General features: G+C 46.4%; 1 protein-coding gene across 1 annotated transcript in view; it reads left to right on the top strand.

The window, feature by feature from the left end:
* VANGL1 (VANGL planar cell polarity protein 1) overlaps nt 1-16,324 on the top strand; it is a 40,201-nt gene extending 23,877 nt beyond the window's left edge. Inside the window, exons 4-7 of the mRNA XM_065422520.1 lie at nt 7,999-8,132; nt 12,064-12,196; nt 14,276-14,510; nt 16,064-16,324. Coding sequence (XP_065278592.1) covers nt 7,999-8,132; nt 12,064-12,196; nt 14,276-14,510; nt 16,064-16,324 — 763 coding nt within the window. The remainder of the gene's footprint in view (nt 1-7,998; nt 8,133-12,063; nt 12,197-14,275; nt 14,511-16,063) is intronic.
* The last annotated feature ends 5,258 nt before the right edge of the window (nt 16,325-21,582 follow it).

Genomic DNA, 21,582 nt, shown 5'->3' with positions numbered 1-21,582 from the left:
CAGTATTTTTTTTTAGTTTTTATCTTGTTAAATGTGTAACTTGATGTTCTGTGTGATGTGTGCCAAAAAATATTTGGGATGTTCAAAGCAGCTGAGATAACCCTGCTGTTGGAAACTTAACTAATGCATTTCCTGACTAATGTTGCAGTGTGTTTAGCTAGATTTTTTTTTTTTTTTAATGTTGCCTTAATATAGATGTCTTGCACTTAATTTCCTAAACTGTCTTTAAAGGGAGAGAAGAAACTGACATAGGAAGTGATTCCTGGAGCCAGTCCAACAAATCCTTCATACTTGTATGAAGTACATGTTCCTTTAACTGAACCGTTAGTACGCATTCAATTAATAGAGCCAAGTGTTTACAAGAACTGTTCTGTTGTTGCCATACAGTCAGCTGGGGAGCAGGCTGGGGACTCCTTCCCTCCCAGGACACAGGAAATTAAGGATTGGCCATGTGGATCCCCTCCCCAGCTGAGAAGATTGTCCAACAATTGCCTGGGGTCCTGCTCCTTGGTCATGTATTTAAAACATACTTGCCAAATTCTGTCCATCCCAGTGCATTTCCTGAGCAGGCTTGTGAAGTGAGGAATTCTGAGCACTTATTCTTAGTTGCCTGTAGACTTCAAATGTGGTTGTCTGACAAGAAAATGTGGTTTTCCTGTCATTTGAGAGAATGAGACCACAGCCCAAGGAAACTAAAATGGAATATTGTTGCTGTTGCAATAGTCTGAAGATCTTGTTCTGACACAATAGTTGAACAGGTTTCTTAAGTCGTTTTAAGTGTGTGTTCTCAGATATAAAACTGAAATGCTGCTGCTCCTTCCAGTTTGAGACAACCTTAATCCTGCGCCCTGACAGCCACCTTAGCGCAAGGGCCAATGGAAGAGCACAATATTGTTCCCCTCCTTTAACCTCTTCCATCCAGTAGCAAGTACTTCCTGGATCAGTGGTGCTGCCCAGAGCACAGTGAGGGGGCATATGAATGATGCTGACTTGGGATTGTGGTAGGCACAGGGAACACAGCATGTTTGAGAGGGATACGGTACTGATCTTCCTCTTCCCTACTGCCATCCCTACAGGGGCAGATTCCAGTTTGTGTGGGAAGTGTCATCTTCATCCTGGGTTTCCAGGTTTTGCAACACTTAGTTTTGGGAGCTACACTGTAATACCCTTGCAGGACATGGCAAGCACAGGGCAGTGCTGAGTGGCTTTGACCTCTGTGCTTCCAAAGGGGTTTTGTTTGTGAATTTCCCTTGGTTTTTGAGAAAGTGGGAGTAACTAGGGGGGCAAAGTTGAGGGACAATTTTGGGAAGGTGGGGGAAGCTTCCTGGGCATTGCTCACAGCCCCTCAGCTACCAGCGGGAGGCAGCGCCAGGGGATAAGAGTAGTCCATAACTGGCTTACCCCTATGTGTGCCCAGCAAATCCGTATGTTTTAGACTTGCTGTTGATCGCCTACACTAGATGAGCTCAGGGCATCCCAGTGCTTTGACATCTCTGTAGATACTGGCCATAGTTTTAGGCTGGGTACACAGCCCATGTGCACAAAACTACTCTCCGGAATCTGCCTAGACGGGGACTTGAACTCATGGTCATTGGGACTGCATTTTGGTGCCACCCTCCCTAAGCCACCAGCTGAGTGGAGGTGTCTCATTGAGCCTCTTCCTTGAGGACCCAGAGCTCAGTTTCCACAGTTTCTGCCTGGTCTCAGTATCATGTGACTGAGAATGGAGCATGTTTCTTCTCTGCTACCCCCCCCCCCCCCCAGTTTCAGTGCATTGTGCCAGAGTCTAGAGCACTAGAAAATTTAAAAGTAGGTCATTGGGGGGAGAAACTTCTCTCAGGAGCACTTTGACCAAACAGACCCCAATGTGCACCACTCACACAATCCAGGTCTATCAGCTGGCACAGGAATTGTAGGCCCGTCTGAGTGCACCTGCGGATTTTAGGCACTTTGTTTAGAGCCACCTCTTCAGAAACCTCCGCTCAACCTTACCCCTGGTGCGGGAAGGACTCCCAGTAACATACCGGGGAGGACAGGGACTCCAGTGGTTAAAAGTCTAGCTCTGCATGTCTGTGCACTGTTCCTTGTTGCAGATTTGATTTGGACATAACGGCTGGGATTGCCTTTCTCTGCTCTAAGCTTTGTCCTAGCATTTCCGGTCTTCTGCAAAGCCTCCAAGAAGAATCTTCTCCTTGGAAAAAAGACTCCAGTCACAGCGTGATTAAGTCCATCACTGCAGCCAAGGTTAAGGCCATTTTGGTCTGCAAGTTGCAAAGTGTTTCGTGATCTCCTAAAACTGAAATCACATTTAGCGACAAGTTTCCAAGTGCGGCTGTTCCTGAGTTACCTATGGCAGGAGGGGGAAGTGTTTCACACGAAGAAAAAACAAATCCCTCCTTGGGGGCATTGTAAAACTTAATTCATTACTGTTTGTAAATGGCTTTGCAATCCTCAGATGCAACATACTACTGAAGTTATATCTGCTTATTGGCTTCCCTTAGTCGCAGCATGCTCTGACATGACCCTTTTACTGATTTCACATCACAGTATCCAGGAACTTATCTACATTAGGAATATCCTGATTTCTGCAGCCTAGACAAAGGGCAATTGTCTTCTGCCTTGCCCCAACAGTGATTTGAGACTGAACTCATGTTGTAAAACACTTTGGCTAGGTCTACACTGCAGCGGGGGTCCGACCTAAGATACGCAACTTCAGCTACGTGAATACCGTAGCTGAAGTTGCGTATTTTAGGTCGGCTTACCTGGCGGTGAGGACGCGGGAAAGTCGACCGCTGCCGCGCCGCCGCCGACTCCGCTGCCGCCTCCTGCCGAGGTGGATTTCCGGAGTCGACGGCAGAGCGATCAGGGATCGATTTTACCGCGTCTTCACTAGACGCGGTAAGTCGATCCCCGATAAACCGATTGCTACCCGCCGGATCGGCGGGTAGTGAAGACAAAGCCTTTGAAATTCCTTTTGAAGGTTGCTTTTCGCAGTTGTAGGTTAGCATAATGTTAGAGCATGCTTTATCTCGTAGCCTATTCTACTGGACGCTGTCATATGTAGGATACAGGTGAGACTTCCAGCTACAACCATCTGAGTGGGTCATTGCAGTTACAGTGCACTGAAATCTTCCTAACCCATCCCTTATTTTAATTGTAAATGGAAGGAGAGTTCACTTGCAGGGGTGCGGAGTGAAGTGTTACCAGCTAACACAGGGCTGAACTCCTTGTAGAGATGCTGTGCCAGGAAAGTCTCTGAACGTCGGCCTGGGAACCTAGCCAGTTTCCATTCGATCTGGAGTCCGTGGAGTGTGGGTGGAGAGGAGAGGGCTTTCTGCAGCAGCCACTTTACTTCTCTGTGCATTACTAAAGAAGCAGCGCAACTAGCCTGCAGCAGAAAGTCCCAGAGAATATAAAATCAGAGCTGAATTTTGTGTGTGTATTTAGCATTCTACTATAGTCCGGTCACTTACCCATCCTAATACCTCCCTCTAAGGCAGGCGTTCTCAACCTTTTTCTCTCTTAATCCTTCCCTCCCCCCCCCCCCCCCCCCCGAACATACTATTAAAAACTCCATGGCCCATCTCTGCCACAACAACTGTTTTTCTGCATATAAAAGCCAGGGCCAGCGTTAGGGGATAGCAAGCAGGGCAACTGCCCAGGCCCCATGCCACATGGGGCCCCAGAAGCTAAGTTGCTCAGGCTTCAGCCCTGGGTGGCGGGGCTCAGGGCCCCGGGCTTTAGCCCTATGTGGTGGGGCTTAAGCTTTCTGCCCTGGGCCTCAGCAAATCTAAAGCTGTCTGTGCTTGGTGACCCCCCTGAAACTTGCTTGTGGCATCCCAGGGGGCCATGAACCCCTCGTTGAGAACCACTGCTCCAAGGAACGCATTTGTGCAAGTGAGAAGGCAGGTAAAGTGACCACCAAATACATCTGGTCACTTTACCTGCCTTCTCACTTGCACAAATGCGTTCCTTCTATGTGCCTTTTTCTCCCAGCTGTGGGAAGGGCTGGGTGTGTGTTTGGGGGTGGGGGATTCTTGTTGCTTTATAGCTTGTAACGCAGAGCAGAAATAGTTTTCCTACTGCACAGTTGAGGGCGGTGCTCCCCCTTGATGTGGGTATAGAGGTTGAGCAATACAGCCTGGAGGCTCTTATTCAACCATTTGCTCACTCGTCTAATTAGTGTGACCCTTCTAATTTTCTTATCCATACCATCGGTGTCTTTAAAAAAAATTAAGAGAATTTAGCTTTAAAACGAACACAAAGCCCTGCAAATGAAATTCTAGCTGTTTCCTAATTTGATGCCCATGTGACTGTAAGGGAGCCAGAGTTGGGCTGACAGGAGGATTTAGGAAACGATGAAACTTTACTAACATACTCTGTAGCAACTCTGGAGAGGGGAGGGACCTGTAGTTGAACAGGCCCTGCTGAAGGGGGATGTCTTAGGGGTGCCTATGTGGTAGTGGCATTTTTTTTGCAAGTTACATTCTTACTTTTTTTTTTTTTTTTTTTTGGTCACTGGGGTACAGGGGATGTCTAAATTTTAATGTTCTTTCTAGATTGCAGGAAAATTCTTACATTAAAGTTAACAAAATGCTTTCTCTGAGCTGTATTGCCCCTGCTCACTGAGGGGGGAATCACTCAACACACCACCTCCCTGGAGATGCTCTGCCCATTTTGCATGTAGGCTTATGCAGCCCAAACTGTCCACAAGTAGAACATGAGCATGACGGTCTCTGTTCTAACTTTGTTCTCAGGAGCTCATCACTTTCCAAACCCTTCGCCTTTCCAGGCATGTGGGTGAAACTTTGGGAAGCTTGAGCAAAAAAAGTTGTCATATGTATGTGACGGGTTGGATCACAGAAACCCCCTTGGGAGCTGCCACCCGATGTGCAAAGACTACCCCAATGGGGTCTAAACCCAGATAAATCCATTTTACCCTGCATAAAGCTTATGCAGAGCAAACTCATAAATTGTTCGCCCTCTATAACACTGATAGAGAGATATGCACAGCTGTTTGCTCCCCCAGGTATTAATACATACTCTGAGTAAATTACTAAATAGAAAGTGATTTTATTAAATACAGACAGTAGGATTTAAGTGGTTCCAAGTAGTAACAGACAGAACAAAGTAAGTCACCAAGTAAAATAAAATAAAATGCGCAAATCTATGTCTAATCAAACTAAATACAGATAATCTCACCCTCAGAGATGCTTCAGTAAGTTTTTCTCAGACTGGACACCTTCCAGGCCTGGGCACAATTCTTTCCCCTGGTACAGCTCTTGTTCCAGCTCACGTGATAGCTAGGGGATTCTTCATGATGGCTCCTCTCTCTCCTTTGTTCTGTTCCACCCCTTTATATATCTTTTGCATAAGGCGGGAACCCTTTGTCCCTCTGGGTTTCCACCCCCCCTCACTGGAAAAGCACCAGGTTAAAGATGGATTCCAGTTCAGGTGACATGATCACATTTCACTGCAAGACTTCATTGCCCACTTGCCAGCACACACATATACAGGAAGACTCACAGGTAAATACAGCCATCTGCGGATAATGGTCCTTGTTAATGGGAGTTATCAAGATTCCAAACCATCATTAATGGCCTACACTTTACATAATTACAATAGGCCCTCAGAGTTATATTTTATATTTCTAGTTTTAGATACATGAGTGGTACATTTATACAAATCGGATGATCATACTCAGATTATAAACTTTGTAATGATACCTTACAAGAGACCTTTTTTATGAAGCATATCCCAGTTACGTTATATTCACTTATTATCATGTTTTTATAAAACCATATAGACTGCACAACGTCACAGTGTAAGTATGATGGGAGGGGGGGAGATAATAGGCACTCATTTAACAGCCCCCCGGTTAGAATGACTGGAGTTGGCCAACAGAAACTTGGCAGGGAAATCACCCTTGTTGAGGAGAGATGCAGTTGAAACTTCAGATGAAAATTTGGTTTTGACTTGACGTTGTGTGAACCTTTGAGAACTGTGTTCTGTGTGCGTGTGGTTCATTTTATGCAACTTTCTCACCAAGACTTAAATTTTCAACAGTGAATGGAGAGGGGAGAAATCTCTCAAAGATTGAGATGCTTTTAAGGGACCATTCAGAAAGTGCCAAGCACTCACCTTCTGAAAATCAAACACCTTTCAGGTGTTTCAAGTTGGATCCTCAAGAATCAAGTCTAAAATCACTATTCACTTTTGAAAATCTAAACCTGAGCTTTTAATGTACACAGCTAAGGAAAGTAACTTAGCTGTACAGTGAAACTTAATGAGGAAGGTGTCCAACAAAAGAGCTACAGCTTGCTCCTCCTTACTCCGCTAGCCCTAGGTAATCGAACAAACATCTGGATTTTGGCATTTTTTTGGAAGGCTCTTTATGTATTATGTGGGCTCAGAGTAGCGTGGTATGAAGGCTTTTATCAACATTAGACACACAGGTTAAGTAACTTGTCCAAATTCATACAGTGAGTCAGTGGCAGAGCTGAGAATAGACTCCAGATTCCATTTCTTGGTTCGTACCTTTCCCGCAACACTGTCCTTCCTATGCTTGCGTATCCTGCAACCTGCTTCTTATAACTCGTGTGAGAATCATCTGCTGTTGTTTTCATGGGGGAGTTTGCTTGTTCGTGACAAATGTAACTTAATTAAAACAGGTTAGGTTGGTTCTAGGAGCTAAAGTGCTAGTTGTTGAGTTCAAATCCTTGTGGGTTAAAAGTGAAACCAGCATGGTGTTCTTGGCTGGTTCCTCTGGTTAGTGACATGAAGAAATCTCTACTGATGGTCTGCTGAAGGGGACGCTCAGGACAGCGGTGCATTGGCAGAGCTGTGTGATGGGAGCTAAGGATTTGTCTACACTACGCAGCTTTTAGCGACAAGGCTGTGTCAACACAGCCTTGTCGCTAGAAGTCAGCGTGTGTAAACGCTCTGTCGGTATTTTGTCGGCACTTTTGCCAACGCAATACTTCCAGCCCCGCGAGCGGCGTTAGCTTTGTCGGCAGGAGAGCGCTCCTGCCGACAAAGCCGTATTCACATTGCCGCTTGCGTCGGCAAAACTTTTGTCTTTCGCGGGGGGGCTTTTTTAAGTACCCGTGAAAAACAAAAGTTTTGTTGACCACGTTGTATTGTAGACAAACCCTAATTTGTAGAGCATCTCCCTGCACCGTGCCTGATTTAGCCCTGGGCCTTGGCTCATTGTGAAACACTTCAGCTTGTAATGTCTTTAAACAATGCCTATCTTTATATTTTGCTTGACAAGCTGATTATGAGGAAAGGAAACCTTGCAGCTGAGCACCTTTTGGTGTTTGCTTTGCTTGTGTTGGCTGTTATATTAGGAATAGAAGCCAACTCAAAGGGAGGAGGTGACACTGTTTTATGTCCCAGCCCTAGTGTGGGATGTAATCAGAAATTGTGAATGTTGCTATAACGCAGCCATACTACCTCAGGCTGTGATCTTATCTGAGCTCACAAGTTGTAAAGACTGTGCCATGTCAGTACTTGGGGTGAGACACATCTCAAGAACCACTAGGTGCTGCAAGAAGAGGTATATAAGATTTGGAGGGGAAAGCATCAATCAGTACCGAACGAGTGCCTCAACCTGAGGCAGGCTGGCTGGCTAATATGTGCTAGAACTGCATCTTAGCTTCTGGTCTAGATAAGGCCAAAGTGAGATGAGATGAGCTATTGTTCCAGGCTGTCTGCAGATTTGAAGATGATACTATGTCAGTTTACACCCTTTTTGCATTTAAGAAGCTTTTCTTAGCAACTGTAAAGGCAAACGCTTTGCTCAAAAATGAAAGCTAGAAGATCCTGGAACCCAATTCCACAAGTAGTGTAGTCTGACAGATTTGTCAATTGCAGAATTGCATAGTACACAGAGCCATGACACTAATAACCGGTTTCCAATTAATGTGATTATCTGTGTTTCTCTATATAATGTTAAGTTGTCTTTTTTTAAAATGTTTTGTTGCATTTTATTTCTAGCATCCAGCGAGCTGCATTGGTGGTTTTGGAAAACTACTACAGAGATTTCACCATCTATAACCCGAGCTTGTTAATGGCCTCCAAGTCTCGCGCAGCCAAACACATGGCTGGCCTGAAAGTCTACAATGTGGATGGTAGGTGAGGGTGGAATAGTAGCTGAGAATTGATGTGTGGGGTGGAGAAGAGCAGGACTTGTTATCCTTTGTTCCAGGCACATGCCTACCTTCTCACCATCCAAAATTCTTATCAGAAATCCTCCTACCACTACTGAGTCCATTGGTCCCAAATCACTTCAGACTTACAAAGCACAATAGAACTTTGTCTTGACTAGGAAAAGTGGCCAAGTTTAGGTCAGGTTTAGCTAGTATGTATTAGCTAAGCCCAATTTAAATTTGATTACTTGTGGCACCTTAGAGACTAACAAATTTATTAGAGCATAAGCTTTCGTGGGCTACAACCCACTTCTTCGGATGCATGGATTCGAAGAAGTGGGTTGTAGCCCACGAAAGCTTATGCTCTAATAAATTTGTTAGTCTCTAAGGTGCCACAAGTACTCCTGTTATTTTTGCGGATACAGACTAACACGGCTGCTACTCTGAAACCTATCTTAAATTTGATTGTACTTCCTACTCAACACAAAGCCTAGATGGGTATGGCACTTTATAGATAAATATAAGGACAGGGGCTTAGTGTCCTGCAAACCTTTGCAAGCTTAGGGCTTGTCTTCACAAGTTGTACCAATTTAAAGGGGTGTTTTTTCAATAGATGTAGTTAAACCATTGTGAGGCCCTGTGTGGCCCCTCTGAACCTGAGTTAAACCAAACTTGAATCAATTCTTTGCTGATTGAATCTAAATAAGACAGGTTTAAACAAACCAAGGTTGTGTCAGGACACCCACAGCCTTGATAAAATCAGGTGTTCCAGTAATTGGGTAGCTTCAGTTCTATGGGGAAGCTTTTAAACTCAACAGGCTGAAGCTAAAATACAAAGGAGAGGGGCTGTCCCAGGAAACACGGCCAACTTTAATTTCACAGGAGTTGGAAAAATCAGGGCTGTATTGTACATGTGTGAATTAGCACTGAAAGGTTTTGCAGCAGGGTGTGTTCAGAGGGGATTTGACTTTGCAGAGAGCGACTGTTTTTCACGTGCAACAGGAATGTGGGAGATGAATCTAAGACTTCTGCCCTGTCTTTCGCACATAGCTTATATCTTGCTTTGCGTTGCTCGGTGCCCCCAAAGGGTTCAGAGGCTGTGTGGATGCTTCTCCAAACCTCCTCTGAACCTTTAGAGACAACAAAAATTGGACCTGGAAATGTTGCCAGAGCAGCTTCCTCTAGTGAGACCTGCTGCTGATTGGGGGGGGCAGAAACCCGGAGAGGGGCAGCTTTGTTTTGTAGCACTTCTGGTCCTGGCTAGTGCAGGAAGTGCGGGGGGTGTGAAATAGTAAGTAACATCAGTAATAAGGGATGTAAGCTAGCATATTCTGTTGTAGAAATGGGCAATGTTTGTGTGTATGTGGGAGGGGGTCTTGGGAAAAAAATAAACCATTTTGACCAGGTGGAAACCTTCTCTTTCATTCTGGTCATGGGTTAGTGTCAGGGGGAACTTACTGGTCTGGAAGGTTTTTCCAAATTTGATCCCGACAAAGTGTTCCCAGCCTTTTCAGGTTGTAAGGCATTAGGCTTATTTAATGTCACGTTGTTCCAATTACCATCTCTTCTAGTGCAGTTGCAGCATAACTGAGAGTTGGCAGGGCACAGCTGCTGCAGGAAGAGGCTAATGATACAGACCATTGGAAAGTTGGGACTCCAAACTTTCAGAGGAAAAATCAGTGATTTTTCTAGCACTAGCAGTCTGTGAGCTAGCATAGTTTAAAATCCTGTCAGAACTCAAGTAGACAAAAGCAAGCTAGGGATCTGGATGGGATGCTTTTTCAGTTCCAAAATCTTTGACTGGCAGGGCTAGAAACAAGTGCTTCATGACACTGGATAGGAGGAACTCCCAACTTTCCAGTAGCATAAAGCATTTATATGTGGCACTAGTGGCTTCTAACACAGGATCTTACAATAATTGTCAATTCCTTGGTCTCTCGGTACTTCTTGGCTTTATTGCCATAATGAATATAGCAGGACTTTAGCCATTGTAATATACTGTGCAATCCCAGAGTTTGCAGAGCTTTTGGATAGCTTCTCTTGCTGTGCAGCAGGGTTTTTTTAATGCACGCTGAACTCAGTGGCATAGAAGCATATCCTTTAGAAGAATTCCTGTGGATTTACTAAGTGGACTGTGTAGCTCTAGCCAGGACCCTCTTGGCAGTGGAACAATCTGTCTTGCATGCTCTCCGCGTGAGAGGACAGTAATGCTGTTAAAACCTCTAATTTGTTGGCAGCCTTTGAGTTTGGTGTTACAGCAGCCGGGGGGGGGGAAGGAGGAGGTCTTGCTTAAGTCCCTATTGTGCTGGCAAAATGGGAGCTTGCCCAAAGGCTGTATTTTCATCACCATGCGTGATGAATCAGACAATTAATAATTCTAAACCAAACTGGAACTGCGCCTCTCCTAAGCCGTACCACTACACATCGAGGCTGTCAAATAAAATCTGCAGTGTTTACTCTGGAGAAGCTGTTTGTTTGAATTCCTAGACTATCCATCATTAAACATCAAACTTATTTCTTGGAAACCATGTTCTTTTTAAGAAAAAAGCAGCCCTTATTGTGTGAGCAGAGCATTCTTGGGCCTGTCTACCCTACAGAATTGATAATGCTTAAACACAGCCAGTTTAATGGCGTAGACTGGCTCTTAAAGCATAGTTACAGTCAGAAAAGTGGCTCTTAAAAATGTATACATTTTGGGGGTTGTTTTCTATGTCTTTCTGTGACTCTGATGTGCTCTGTTCATCAAATGACAACACTTTTCCCTAACTCCTAGCGCTGCAGGCTGCATGTGGGATCACAGAACCTAGCTGGGCTGTTCCTGCCTTTTAAAGCATCACTAGTAAACAAATGATAGATACTTACTTGATATCGATGTGCGATGTAGAGCAGACTCCAGCTCCCTTTCCTAGAGCTGAGTGGGCTCTGCTAATAGGCATAAAAACTCTTGAGACAGATGTAACTTTCAGACCCACAGAGAACCAGTACGGAGCCCAGAGTTACATTCTGCAGAGTCACTTCTCTCTAACAGTAACTGCATTTTTTAAAGTGTCTGTCTTTTGTCTAAAGATGATGCCACTGCCCAGACATCCCAGCATAGCTCTGTGTTTTCCTGTGTGTGGCTGTTGTCTCCATGTCTCTTGATGTTCTTCTTTTCTGTCTGTCTTTCTCCCCCTCCCAACTCCTCTTGTGCTCTCTCATTGTCTTGTTGCTGAAATGTGATGTGTTCCAGCTGCCCTTGTAGCCAAACTGAAAATGTATATAGCGGATGGTAAGTAACATCCTTAGCACTCTGTCTCCTAGTTTGTGTAGTCCAGGGGTTGGCAACCTTTCAGAAGTGGTGAGCCGAGTCTTCATTTATTCACTCTAATTTAAGGTTTTGCTTGCCAGTAATATATTTTAACGTTTTTAGAAGGTCTCTTTCTATAAGTCTATAATATATAACTAAACTGTATGTAAAGTAAATAAGGTTTTTAAAATGTTTAAGAAGCTTCATTTAAAATTAAATTAAAATGCAGAGGCCCCCGGACCGGTGGCCAGGACCCGGGCAGTGAGAGTGCCACTGAAAATCAGCTCACGTGCCGCCTTCGGCACACGTGCCATAGGTTGCCTATCCCTGGTGTAGTCAGTCACTGTAACTGTTTGGCTACTTCATCCCCTCTGAATTCTCTCTCCCATCTCCACTGACTGCAGCAGTTGAAGTGGACAGGAAATACTCCCTCCATATGCACGCTTCCCCAGGGGGAGTATCTGCAGGGAGGGTTTTTGACACACCCCCCCTCCCCCAGAGCATTGGGCAGGTACAGCCCCACTTGGCCCACCAATTGCCTGTGACAGGCACTCTTGGATTTTAAGCCTTTTCAACTCCCATTCTGCAACAGTAAACTCTTTCTCTTACTTCTGCTTCCCCTTGAAGGCCCAGGTAACAATGCTGCCGGCCAGTCCCGGGCCATGATCGCTGCTGCCGCCCGGCGCAGAGACTCCAGTCACAATGAGCTTTACTATGAAGAAGCAGACCACGATCGCAGAGTTAAAAAACGTCGAGCAAGGTAATGCTGTCTCCTTCACGTTGCAGCGACTGTTTGCCCGCCACAGTCAGTTTGCTGGCGAGCTGGATTCTCTTAACTGTATCTGAACAGCTCGGTGGGCCCAATAAAAAAGAGGGGAATTGGGTTGAGAGGGTTTTGTTTAAGGGACTGAGTGTTTGGTATAAATAAAGTCCTTTATATTAAAAAGGTATAGGAAAAAAGAGACACCCAGGGGTGGCAATGGCTTGGGACAGGGAGTGCTTAGAGAAATACATAAGCAAAGAACATGTGTAAATGTTCCAGATCAGCTAACAGAATGTTATGGATTAGGGAAGGGTCCAGTGCTTGAGAAATCCATAATAGCTCAGTGCATGAAATCCCATTATTTCCCCAAGTAATCCAAGGGCTGAATCCATAGCACTGCCAGTGCCACCTGGTCTCTACAGGGAGGAATTCTCCCTCCTTCAGAAGTAGGTGAATGCAGCATTTGATATGGCAGTACAACACTTCTGCTTAAACGCTGTAGTCTTACTGTCCATCTGAACAGGTCTGGTAGAGGCAGGGATATGAGTAGCTGGATGTTTCTGCTGGAATGGTCCTCTGTGCGGACGAGTTCAGCATGTTGATTACAGGGTGTTATTCGCCTTCAGAATTAACACCCGACTGAAGCTAACCTGGGTAGGCAGCTCCTCCGAGCTATTGTTTCAGGCAGGCCACCTGCAGCAGACTGACGTCCCTGAGCTGAGTCGCAGTTGGAAGGTTTCCGTTGTAACCAGAGGGACTAAACAAGTTGCCCTAACTGAGGGTTTAGAGTCAGCAGTGAAGTGCTGATATGATGTCTGTCTCATGCTAGCTCAGCCTGACCCCTTGCTGCTGGTCAGGCTTTCTCCAGTCTCTCAGCAAAAAGGGAAGCATGTGTCTCTGGGCTTCCACGGGCTTCCACAGGCTTCCTTCTGTGCAATCTAGCAACTTGGGTCCTTTTCACCTACTCACTGAGCTCAGCTAGAGCAGCTCCTGGCTTAAAGACAAACCATCATTTAGTAGGAGATGCAGCCTGCTGGCATATACATGGGGAATCTTTCTAAAAACATCAAAACCTAACTAAAAAGAGCTCTGAGGACCTCCTACTGTTTCCTGCACGTATCTATCTGAAGCGTTCTGTGTCTCTGGCTCGTCTCTGATATTTCTGTCTTCCTACACATGATCAGGCTGACAGTACAGCTTCTCTTTGCGTTAATATCTAAAGGTTTTATATGCAGGGCATTGTAGAAAAGTCATTATTAGTGACTTAGTTCCATTAATTTAATCCAATGTGAAACATGAGTATTTTACAATCTAACAGCTTTCCTTTAACTGCAGTGCTGTCTTTTACTCGTTAAACTCAGCTAGGGTAGCTTTTGAACATCCTCTGGCATCTGTTGCTTTGCTCCAGTGTGGTCTGAGTTTGTTTGCACAGCTGTGCTGAAAGAGGGATGGTTCGCATAGGATGCGTTCTTGGCTGCAAGTGCTCTGTGCTAGGACAGGGAACCCAACCCTTGCCGCATGCAGGGCCACTTGGGCAACCTGCCAGGAGCCTGAGGACTGCACCCCAGCTTGTATAAAATGGAATAGAGTGCAGGTCATGAACATGGAGAGGTGTGTGGAGACTATGGGTCCCAGTGTATTCAGTGCTCTATCTTGAGCCAAGCACCTTCCCCCAGATCAAACTTGGAGCAATGCATGCTGGGTCCACTACTCTCGTACCTCTGTACTCAATATGAGAGTAGCTGTGGGCCAAAGTTGCAACTGGAGGCAGGACTGTCTAGTGACCTGAACGCAAGGCTGGGGCCAGGAACTCTTGGGTTTTAATCCTGGCTGTGTCACTGATGTGCTGGGTGACTTTTTGTGCAAGAAAAAGAAAACTCCAATTCACCTCCCCAGGCCTCTGTTTCCCTCTCTGCGGAAGGGGTTAAGTGACTTGCCTGACGTGTCACAGTGGGCCAGTGGCAGAGCCAGGAATAGAGTCCAGATCTCCTGACTCCCAAGCAATCTGTGCCCTAACTACAGGACCTTCCCGTCCTCCCTGGTGGTGAATCTGGCTTCCTCGTGTCTTTTTTGCAGGCTTGTGGTTGCAGTGGAAGAGGCTTTCACTCACATTAAACGTCTCCAGGCGGAGGAACAGCAGAAAGCCCCAGGTGAAGTGATGGATCCCCGTGAGGCAGCCCAGGCGATTTTCCCATCCATGGCGAGGGCTCTGCAGAAATACCTTCGCACCACCCGGCAGCAGCACTACCACAGCATGGAGAGCATCCTGCAGCACCTGTCCTTCTGCATCACCAACAACATGACGCCCAAGGTAATGCTGCCTTCAGCTTAGAGCCAGAGAGCTGCAGGGGGTGTGTATGTGAGGGAGAATGGGGGTCAGGCAGAGAGTAATGAGACTTGAGGGCTGCTATTGATGATACAGTTGGTACATTTCAGTCCCTTGCTTGTAACTTGGCTTTAGGTCTTGGAGTGAACTCAGATCCCACTGCCCCTTCTCCCGTCTGCCTTTTTAAGCTGTGAGCATCAATGAGCTGCGATCTCCGCAATTCTAACCAATCGAGTGGGGTCAGGCCTGGCTGATCCTTGGTTTGGAGACCTCCAAGGAAAGCACAGGTTGCTGCAGGAAGTGGTGTTAGCAATTCAGTAGGGAGCTCTCTAGCTCTGTGCCCTAGGGTGGTGGAAGGGGTAGAGTGGGTGATTCAGGAAGGAGCAATTTTCCCACTGCCAGCGCTGACCTCCGAGGCGCAGCGTCGGGGGTGCTATTCTTTGGATTGGATTTCTCCCCAAGGAGCTGCGGTTGCTAATGACTCCGTGGCTGTGTGTGTGTGTGTGTGTATGAAAAGGAGTGCTAGTCTTCATGTCCTGGCCAAACCCCCAGTTCGTACGACTGCATTCTGCCTCCCTACATTTCCCTGCAGATGCAGCTGAATGATTATGCTTCGCTTCCTGCCCTCAGTTGCTGTGCAACTGTTAAATGGCTGCCACCGTCCTTTCCAGAGGGGGCTGCATTTGAGTGCTGGGTGAAGTGAGGCTTGGTGCTTTACATATAGTCCCCTTTGGGATGAAGGCCACTGCGGGAGTGCGAAAGCACTTACTATCTTACCCAGTATTAGTAACCATATGTGATAGTAGCAGAGACACTGTGGGCAGGACGGGCATTTAGGCTGGCTTTAAACACGGGGTCTGTTATGACCTAATACCAGCGTTGGAATCCCAGGGGGCACTTGGCATGATGTGTGTTGACAGCAGAACTTGCCCCCTGAGTTTGCAGTGGAAACTTTAAAATACAACAATATCAAGTAAACTGCTTGAAGTGATGCTTGTTCTTCCAGGTGTCTGAGCTAAAGTACTTTCCTGCCAAGGACTGAGTGGGTCACAGAGACTGAAATCTCCTCCCACCGGGACAGGGGATTTCTCCAGGTCAAGGATGGGGCTTTTTTGGCAGTGAGTTGTATACATAGTGGAGGGGAAGTTGTGCCTTGCCCAGGCTCCTCCTTTCTGGAGAGAGAGGCCTCCGCTCTCCAGCGCTGTCGGACCTTTCCCCAGTGCTAAATTTATATTTAAAAGGCAATTTGAAACTGGAAGTTGGAGCCATAATTTTGTGAACTGTCTGGGATGAGATAAAGCAAATCTCTAGCTGTCACCTACTTGATCAGGTCCTAGGGGTAGGAAATGGCAGGAGGAGAGGAAGTTTTACCAAGTGTGCTAGCTGAAACAATTCGCTACAGGGAATATCTCTGTCTGCGGGGCTAAATCATGAGATTGAAAGAAAGTGTCAAGGCAGACCTGAGTCATGAGGGGGTGGAGTTACCCTGGCACCAATTCATTCTTTCTCTCTCTGTGTGTGTTTCTCTCTGTGTCTAGGCATTCCTGGAGCGTTACATCAATCCAGGCCCAACCCTCCAATATGACAGGGATCGCTGGTTCTCCAAGCAGTGGACACTCGTCAGTGAAGAAGCAGTCACAAGTGCATTAAGGGATGGTGTCATTTTTGTTCTCAAGTGCTTGGACTTCAGCCTTGTAATTAATGTGAAGAAAATCCCCTTCATCAAACTCTCGGAAGAGTTCATAGATCCCAAATCTCACAAATTTGTCCTTCGCTTGCAGTCTGAGACTTCGGTTTAGGGTGCGGGGCGGTGTTCTCTTCTTCTGCTTTTGGGTTTTGTGTCCCCAATGCTGACTGAAACTGGCAGATGACAGACCAGTAATATTTGACCATCTGCACTTTATTTGGAAGGAGGGCCGGGGGTAATGGGTTGGGATATCTATCTAGAAAGTAATATCTTAAAAGCTCACGAGGCAACTTGGTTGAGTTAGCTCAGCCTTTAAGACAAAATGGTCCTCCTTGTTTTCCAGGCATATTGTAGACTGTGTGAACAAACACGGCCTTTATGTTTCCTTTGGAGCCCTGCCTTGCAGTGATCAGTAGTGTGTGTACATCTCCCTTACTCAGGCCTGACCTGGTCTCTGCGTCCTGCACGTGTAGATTTCTATGGGAAAGCAGCTTTTTCTCATGTATAGAAGTCTGCGTATGAGGGAGAATTTGCAGTTCCCCTCTGCTCAGGAAGGAGAGCGTGGTGGGTGGGGAGAGAATTGATAGTTGTTTGTAAACCAGGCTGTCTTGTGGTTGAAGAGCCCTTCCCCCTCCAGGGCTGCTCTTCTCCAGTAGCACTGGACCCCTGTGAACCAGGAGGTAGCAGGGGTGGGTTTTGCCATCTGTTTCCTTCAGTCTCTTCAGTTGCTTGTATTGCGGATCAGTGTACGGGCACTGCTCATTTTGCAGCTGTTTGAATTATTACCAGTTGTCTTAATGAGACGTCAGGGGATTTGTGCATGGTGCAACTCTCCCCCTCGGCCCCTTGATCTCTAATCCCTGCCCCACTAATTTGAATGTCCCATGCTCGCTCTCCTCTCTGCCCCCCTTGCAGCTTTCTGAATGTGTTTCTCTAGCAACAGCTCCTGGGGTCAGTTGTGTTATCACCTCCTCCCCACCCCCCTCTCACTATGTATTTGCACAGTTACAGCCTGGCTGAGTAAACGTTCTCCTAGGAGGTGTGTGGAGTTTACCTAACCCTGACAGCCTGGTCCCAAACAAAGGGAGCATGCGCAGGAATGTCGGTATCATACTCTAGAAGGGCTTCAAGTGCATCTCGAAGGAAGGGGGAACACTTAACCCCTGTCCTCACAGGGCCCAGAGAGAGTGTGTGCAGGGGAAGGGCAGACCTTGGCTGACACATGTGGTTGAGTGCCATAGTTCTTTAAGACAGTATATATAAATGCACTATAGTATGTTCATCCCACCCAACCCCGCTGTAGCTAAGAGAGACCAAACTGCGTCTGAATGTTGCAATTGCTTTTTTAAAAAAAAGTCTTGACCGTTTACCCCTGTGTGACTGTTCTCCTAGGTATTCGTCACCAAGCTAGCCTGGAATTTGTCTATTCTTGGGTGAGGGGCACTTAGCTCTCCAGAGAACGTACTTTTTAAGGCTTTTTTTCTGTCAGTGCAGCTCTGTTCTCAAGGTTTTTTAAATAGGTTTGTTTTAAAGCTGGGCCTAAACAGAACCTCTGGATCTGAACCCTCTCCCTGCACTCTGAATTCAAGGAATGTTTGGGTCCAGGTCTCCACTCCAGAGCCAGCTCCTACTTCTCTCATGAGCTAAACCAAAACCCCAGGTCCAGATGACCTCCAGACTCTGGGCAAGTTCAGTTCCGGATCTGGCGGGGGATTTCCTGGCTTGGGACTATGTCTAACTTTATTTTGATTAAAAGGAAAGTCTGGGGGGAAGTCTCTTACAATGTGAATGTCTTTGTTTTGCTTGCCTGTCTTTGTTTCAGACAGATGTTTAACACACTAAGGCAAGATACTTAAGCAGGTCCCATTGAAGTTTATGGGACCAGTTCTGTGTTCAAGCAACTTGCTGAACCAGGGCCTAAAGTGGTGATTTTCAAGCCATGGTCTGGTCTATCTGTGGTCTGCCAGGCCCTTCCTGTTGGTCCTAGGTATCTCTTATGGTATTTATAAGGACCCTACCCCCTTTGTATTTATGCACCAGTAACAATTACAAAGAAGCCAAATTGCACTGGTGGTTGGAGGGTGTGGAGGGAGATCGGTCTATGGGAGAATCTCGTCTCACTGCCGCATGAGACGTTTATAGATTTCCCCAGCCCTAAAGCACACCCAGTTCTTTCAGGCAGGCTTTCTGGCAGTCTTTGTTGGTTTTTAGCAGTCATGGCCTTTGCTGTATATTAATTTTAAAACGCTGTTGGTTTTGTACCTTTTTTTAAAACAAAAGTCACATAGTGTTGTGCATGATGCGTCATAAAAAGTGAGTTTGTTTAACCTTTGGATAACAAATGCAACTGGAGAAGAGACTCCGTCGGGCTGTGGAGCAGGGACTGTGGGGGTAATTGGATAAAGCTGTGATCAGGGTTGAACTGGCTGTCTGAATTCAGGGCCCCAACCCTGGTTCAGTTGGCTCAGATGTGTGAATTTAGAACAAAAGCACCCAGTATGAATTTCCTCCTTTCATGATTCCCGCTGTACCACCTCAGAACTGGAAGTTGTTTGACAGTCACTTTGCTCAGGAAACATGTCTTTCTGTTTTTAAATGCGTGTAAGGATTTAACATAAAACCAAATAGAAGGCGAGTGTCTTCACAGCTGCTACATAACCTACTTGCTGCAGTTCAAAGTGCCACCATTTCTGTCTGTCACTGTTAGCATAAACCTCCTTTAAATGGAATGCCCTTAACTTTATTACTGCTAATGCCTGAGAGGTCTAAACCCAAATGAGAGAGAAAAGGTCATTTACTCTTTACCATTTACCTTTCTGCACTTTGCTGAGCTTGGAAGGAGAGGTTAGTGGTTGGAGTGGGGGACTGGGCACCAGGACTCCTGGGTTCTATTCCCTGCTTTGCCACGGGAATCACTGTGAGACCTTAGGAAAGTTACTTCACTTCTCTGGGCCTTCATCTCCCCATTTGCAAAAGCGGGGACCATGATATCATCTACCTCACAGGGATGTTGTGAGGCTAAACTTAACCTTTGTGAAGTGACTTGAGATTTGCTATCGAAGCGCAAACTGTCTTCTAATAAAGAATTGAACAGTGAAACTAGACCGGCCTATTTCACTTGCCGTTTATAGTCTGTTAGTGGATGAGAATCAGGTGTGGGGGACAGCAAGGTAGTGTCAGCATTTCCAACCCAATCCCACAGTCCTTGCTTTACGCTCACGTCCATGGGAAGCACAGTGCAATGAAGGTTTGCTCTGAAGGGGGCTGTTTCACTCTGACCCTCCTCCCCTTTTCTCCTCTCTTTTATTGGAAAGCTCTTAAATGAATGGATACCTACTTTAAAGTGTTTAAGAACCCCAGCCTTTGACCATAAGCTAAGTGACCGAGGAAATTCCTATTGAACAATGTCAGATGAAGTCCATGTAAGGCTGAGCCGTTCCCTAAGGAGCTAGGTCTCCTGGTCACTCAGGGGCAAGCGATCTCCTTGCTCCCTGCTATTTCCCCTACTCCCCACTATGTAGCTTGGACTGCCAAAGACACTATTTCACGTCTTTGCTCTCAGTCAGCAGCATGGTGCAAATCCTAAAGCCTGGGGGGTCTAGCAGGGCACCTCCCAAGTAGATGCAAGCAAAGCTGCTGTGATCAGTTTAAGATCCCTGGAGATAGTTGAGGTGACTTTTCTGTAGTAAAATGGTATGTGGTGTTTGTAGAGTGGAGTGAATGGATAATGAAAATGTTAGGGTCCCTGGCCCCTTGTAGGAACGAAGGGGCAGATGCTTGTCTCCTGGTTCTTGCCAGTCCCATAACGAGGGCTGTAGCATGGGGAAAGGCAGTGTATGAACTGAGCAGCCCACCAGAAACACAGTTGAGGCGCTATTATTTTCTCACCACGGCATGCGGGTTCAGCACGCTGCCCCTCTGCTCTGCAGGGTGGGGAAGGAATGGAATTGGAATGGACCTAGAGCAAGGTGATTGGTGGTAGTGCTCCTACCCTATGTGGGGCAGAGTGGAGCAGATATGGTCCCCAACCAACCCTTGCTGCCAGGGGGCTAGGGTGACTGCTGCCTCCACCAAGTGGGCTCTATCAATAGCGGAAGAGGGTGGTAGTGGAAGAATTGGTGGCTGCTGTCTCACTCCCCTTGGGGGCAGGGGTGCTTGAGAATAGAGGCAGCAAGCAGAGCGAAAGGGTGACATGACACAACTCTTGCAGAGCAGGGTCTGATCTAGCATACGCCTTGACAGCAGCCCCCGTTCCTCCATAGCAGAGGAATAACGTAAGTCATTAGTGTCTTTGGATGGGGACAGTGGTGATAAATGTAAACCAGCTTTCAGCACCTCTGCCCATGGCTACTCCTATCCTCTTCCCTCTCCCCCCCTCTGCTGGGCTCACTGCCTCTGATGACCCATTTGCCAAGAACACCCACTCTCCCTCCTCTGTTGCTCCAGCCTCCACTCCCATCTGCCTGTTCTCTGTTTCTCAGGCCAAAAGCCGGGTGAGGAACTAGTAGCAGCCGAGATGGATGTCATCAGGAGTACAGGCTGGAACTCATGATAAGGCAGGGCTCTTGGGTGGATCCCATCCTAATCCCAATCTTGCCTCCCAGCTACAGGAAACACTTCCATTCCCCCCACCGCACCCCACCCCTGCCGCCATGGACTCCACCAAAAATCCTAGAAAATCACACCACTACCAAGTATCAGACGGGTAGCCGTGTTAGTCTGAATCTGTAAAAAGCAACAGAGGGTCCTGTGGCACCTTTAAGACTAACAGAAGTATTGGGAGCATAAGCTTCCCAATACTTCTGTTAGTCTTAAAGGTGCCACAGGACCCTCTGTTGCTTTTTACACCACTACCAGTTTCTTAAAAACTGGCAATTCCATTTAACCCCATGGACTGCTTTAAAGTCTTGTTGGCATAAATTTATTTAAACAGTAATGATAAAGAAGCCTGAAAGATCACAAATTTGTTTGCCCCACTTCACAGGAAGATTTATTCAAGTCAATTAAGCTAACATAGCTATCACATTAAAAAAGCCTGCAAATCTGTCCTCCCCTCTTAAAAAATATAAATAAAACTGACTTTGGGTCTTTGGGGAGAACTGTATTCTGGTTCCAGACTTTATCTTCAAAATGTCCTTAAGTTTTCAGTCTGCCACGCAATCAACATTTAGATGAATAGGAAATGAATGTGCAGATGTCTGTTGTTTTCACATTCAGCTTGTATTTGTACGTGCTGTCTCTTTGTAGGTGTGTGCATTATTCCTGTCTAATGCCTGAAGCCAGGGGTGGTTGTTCAGTAATGCCCATTAGGACTGTATGGAGAACGAAGCACTCTTGGGACTGAGTCATAAAATTACTTCTGTCGGGGGG

The sequence above is a fragment of the Emys orbicularis genome, chromosome 1 (genome assembly GCF_028017835.1).
Source record: "Emys orbicularis isolate rEmyOrb1 chromosome 1, rEmyOrb1.hap1, whole genome shotgun sequence".
Lineage (NCBI taxonomy): Eukaryota > Metazoa > Chordata > Testudines > Emydidae > Emys > Emys orbicularis.
This window is presented reverse-complemented; position numbering and strand designations above follow the sequence as displayed.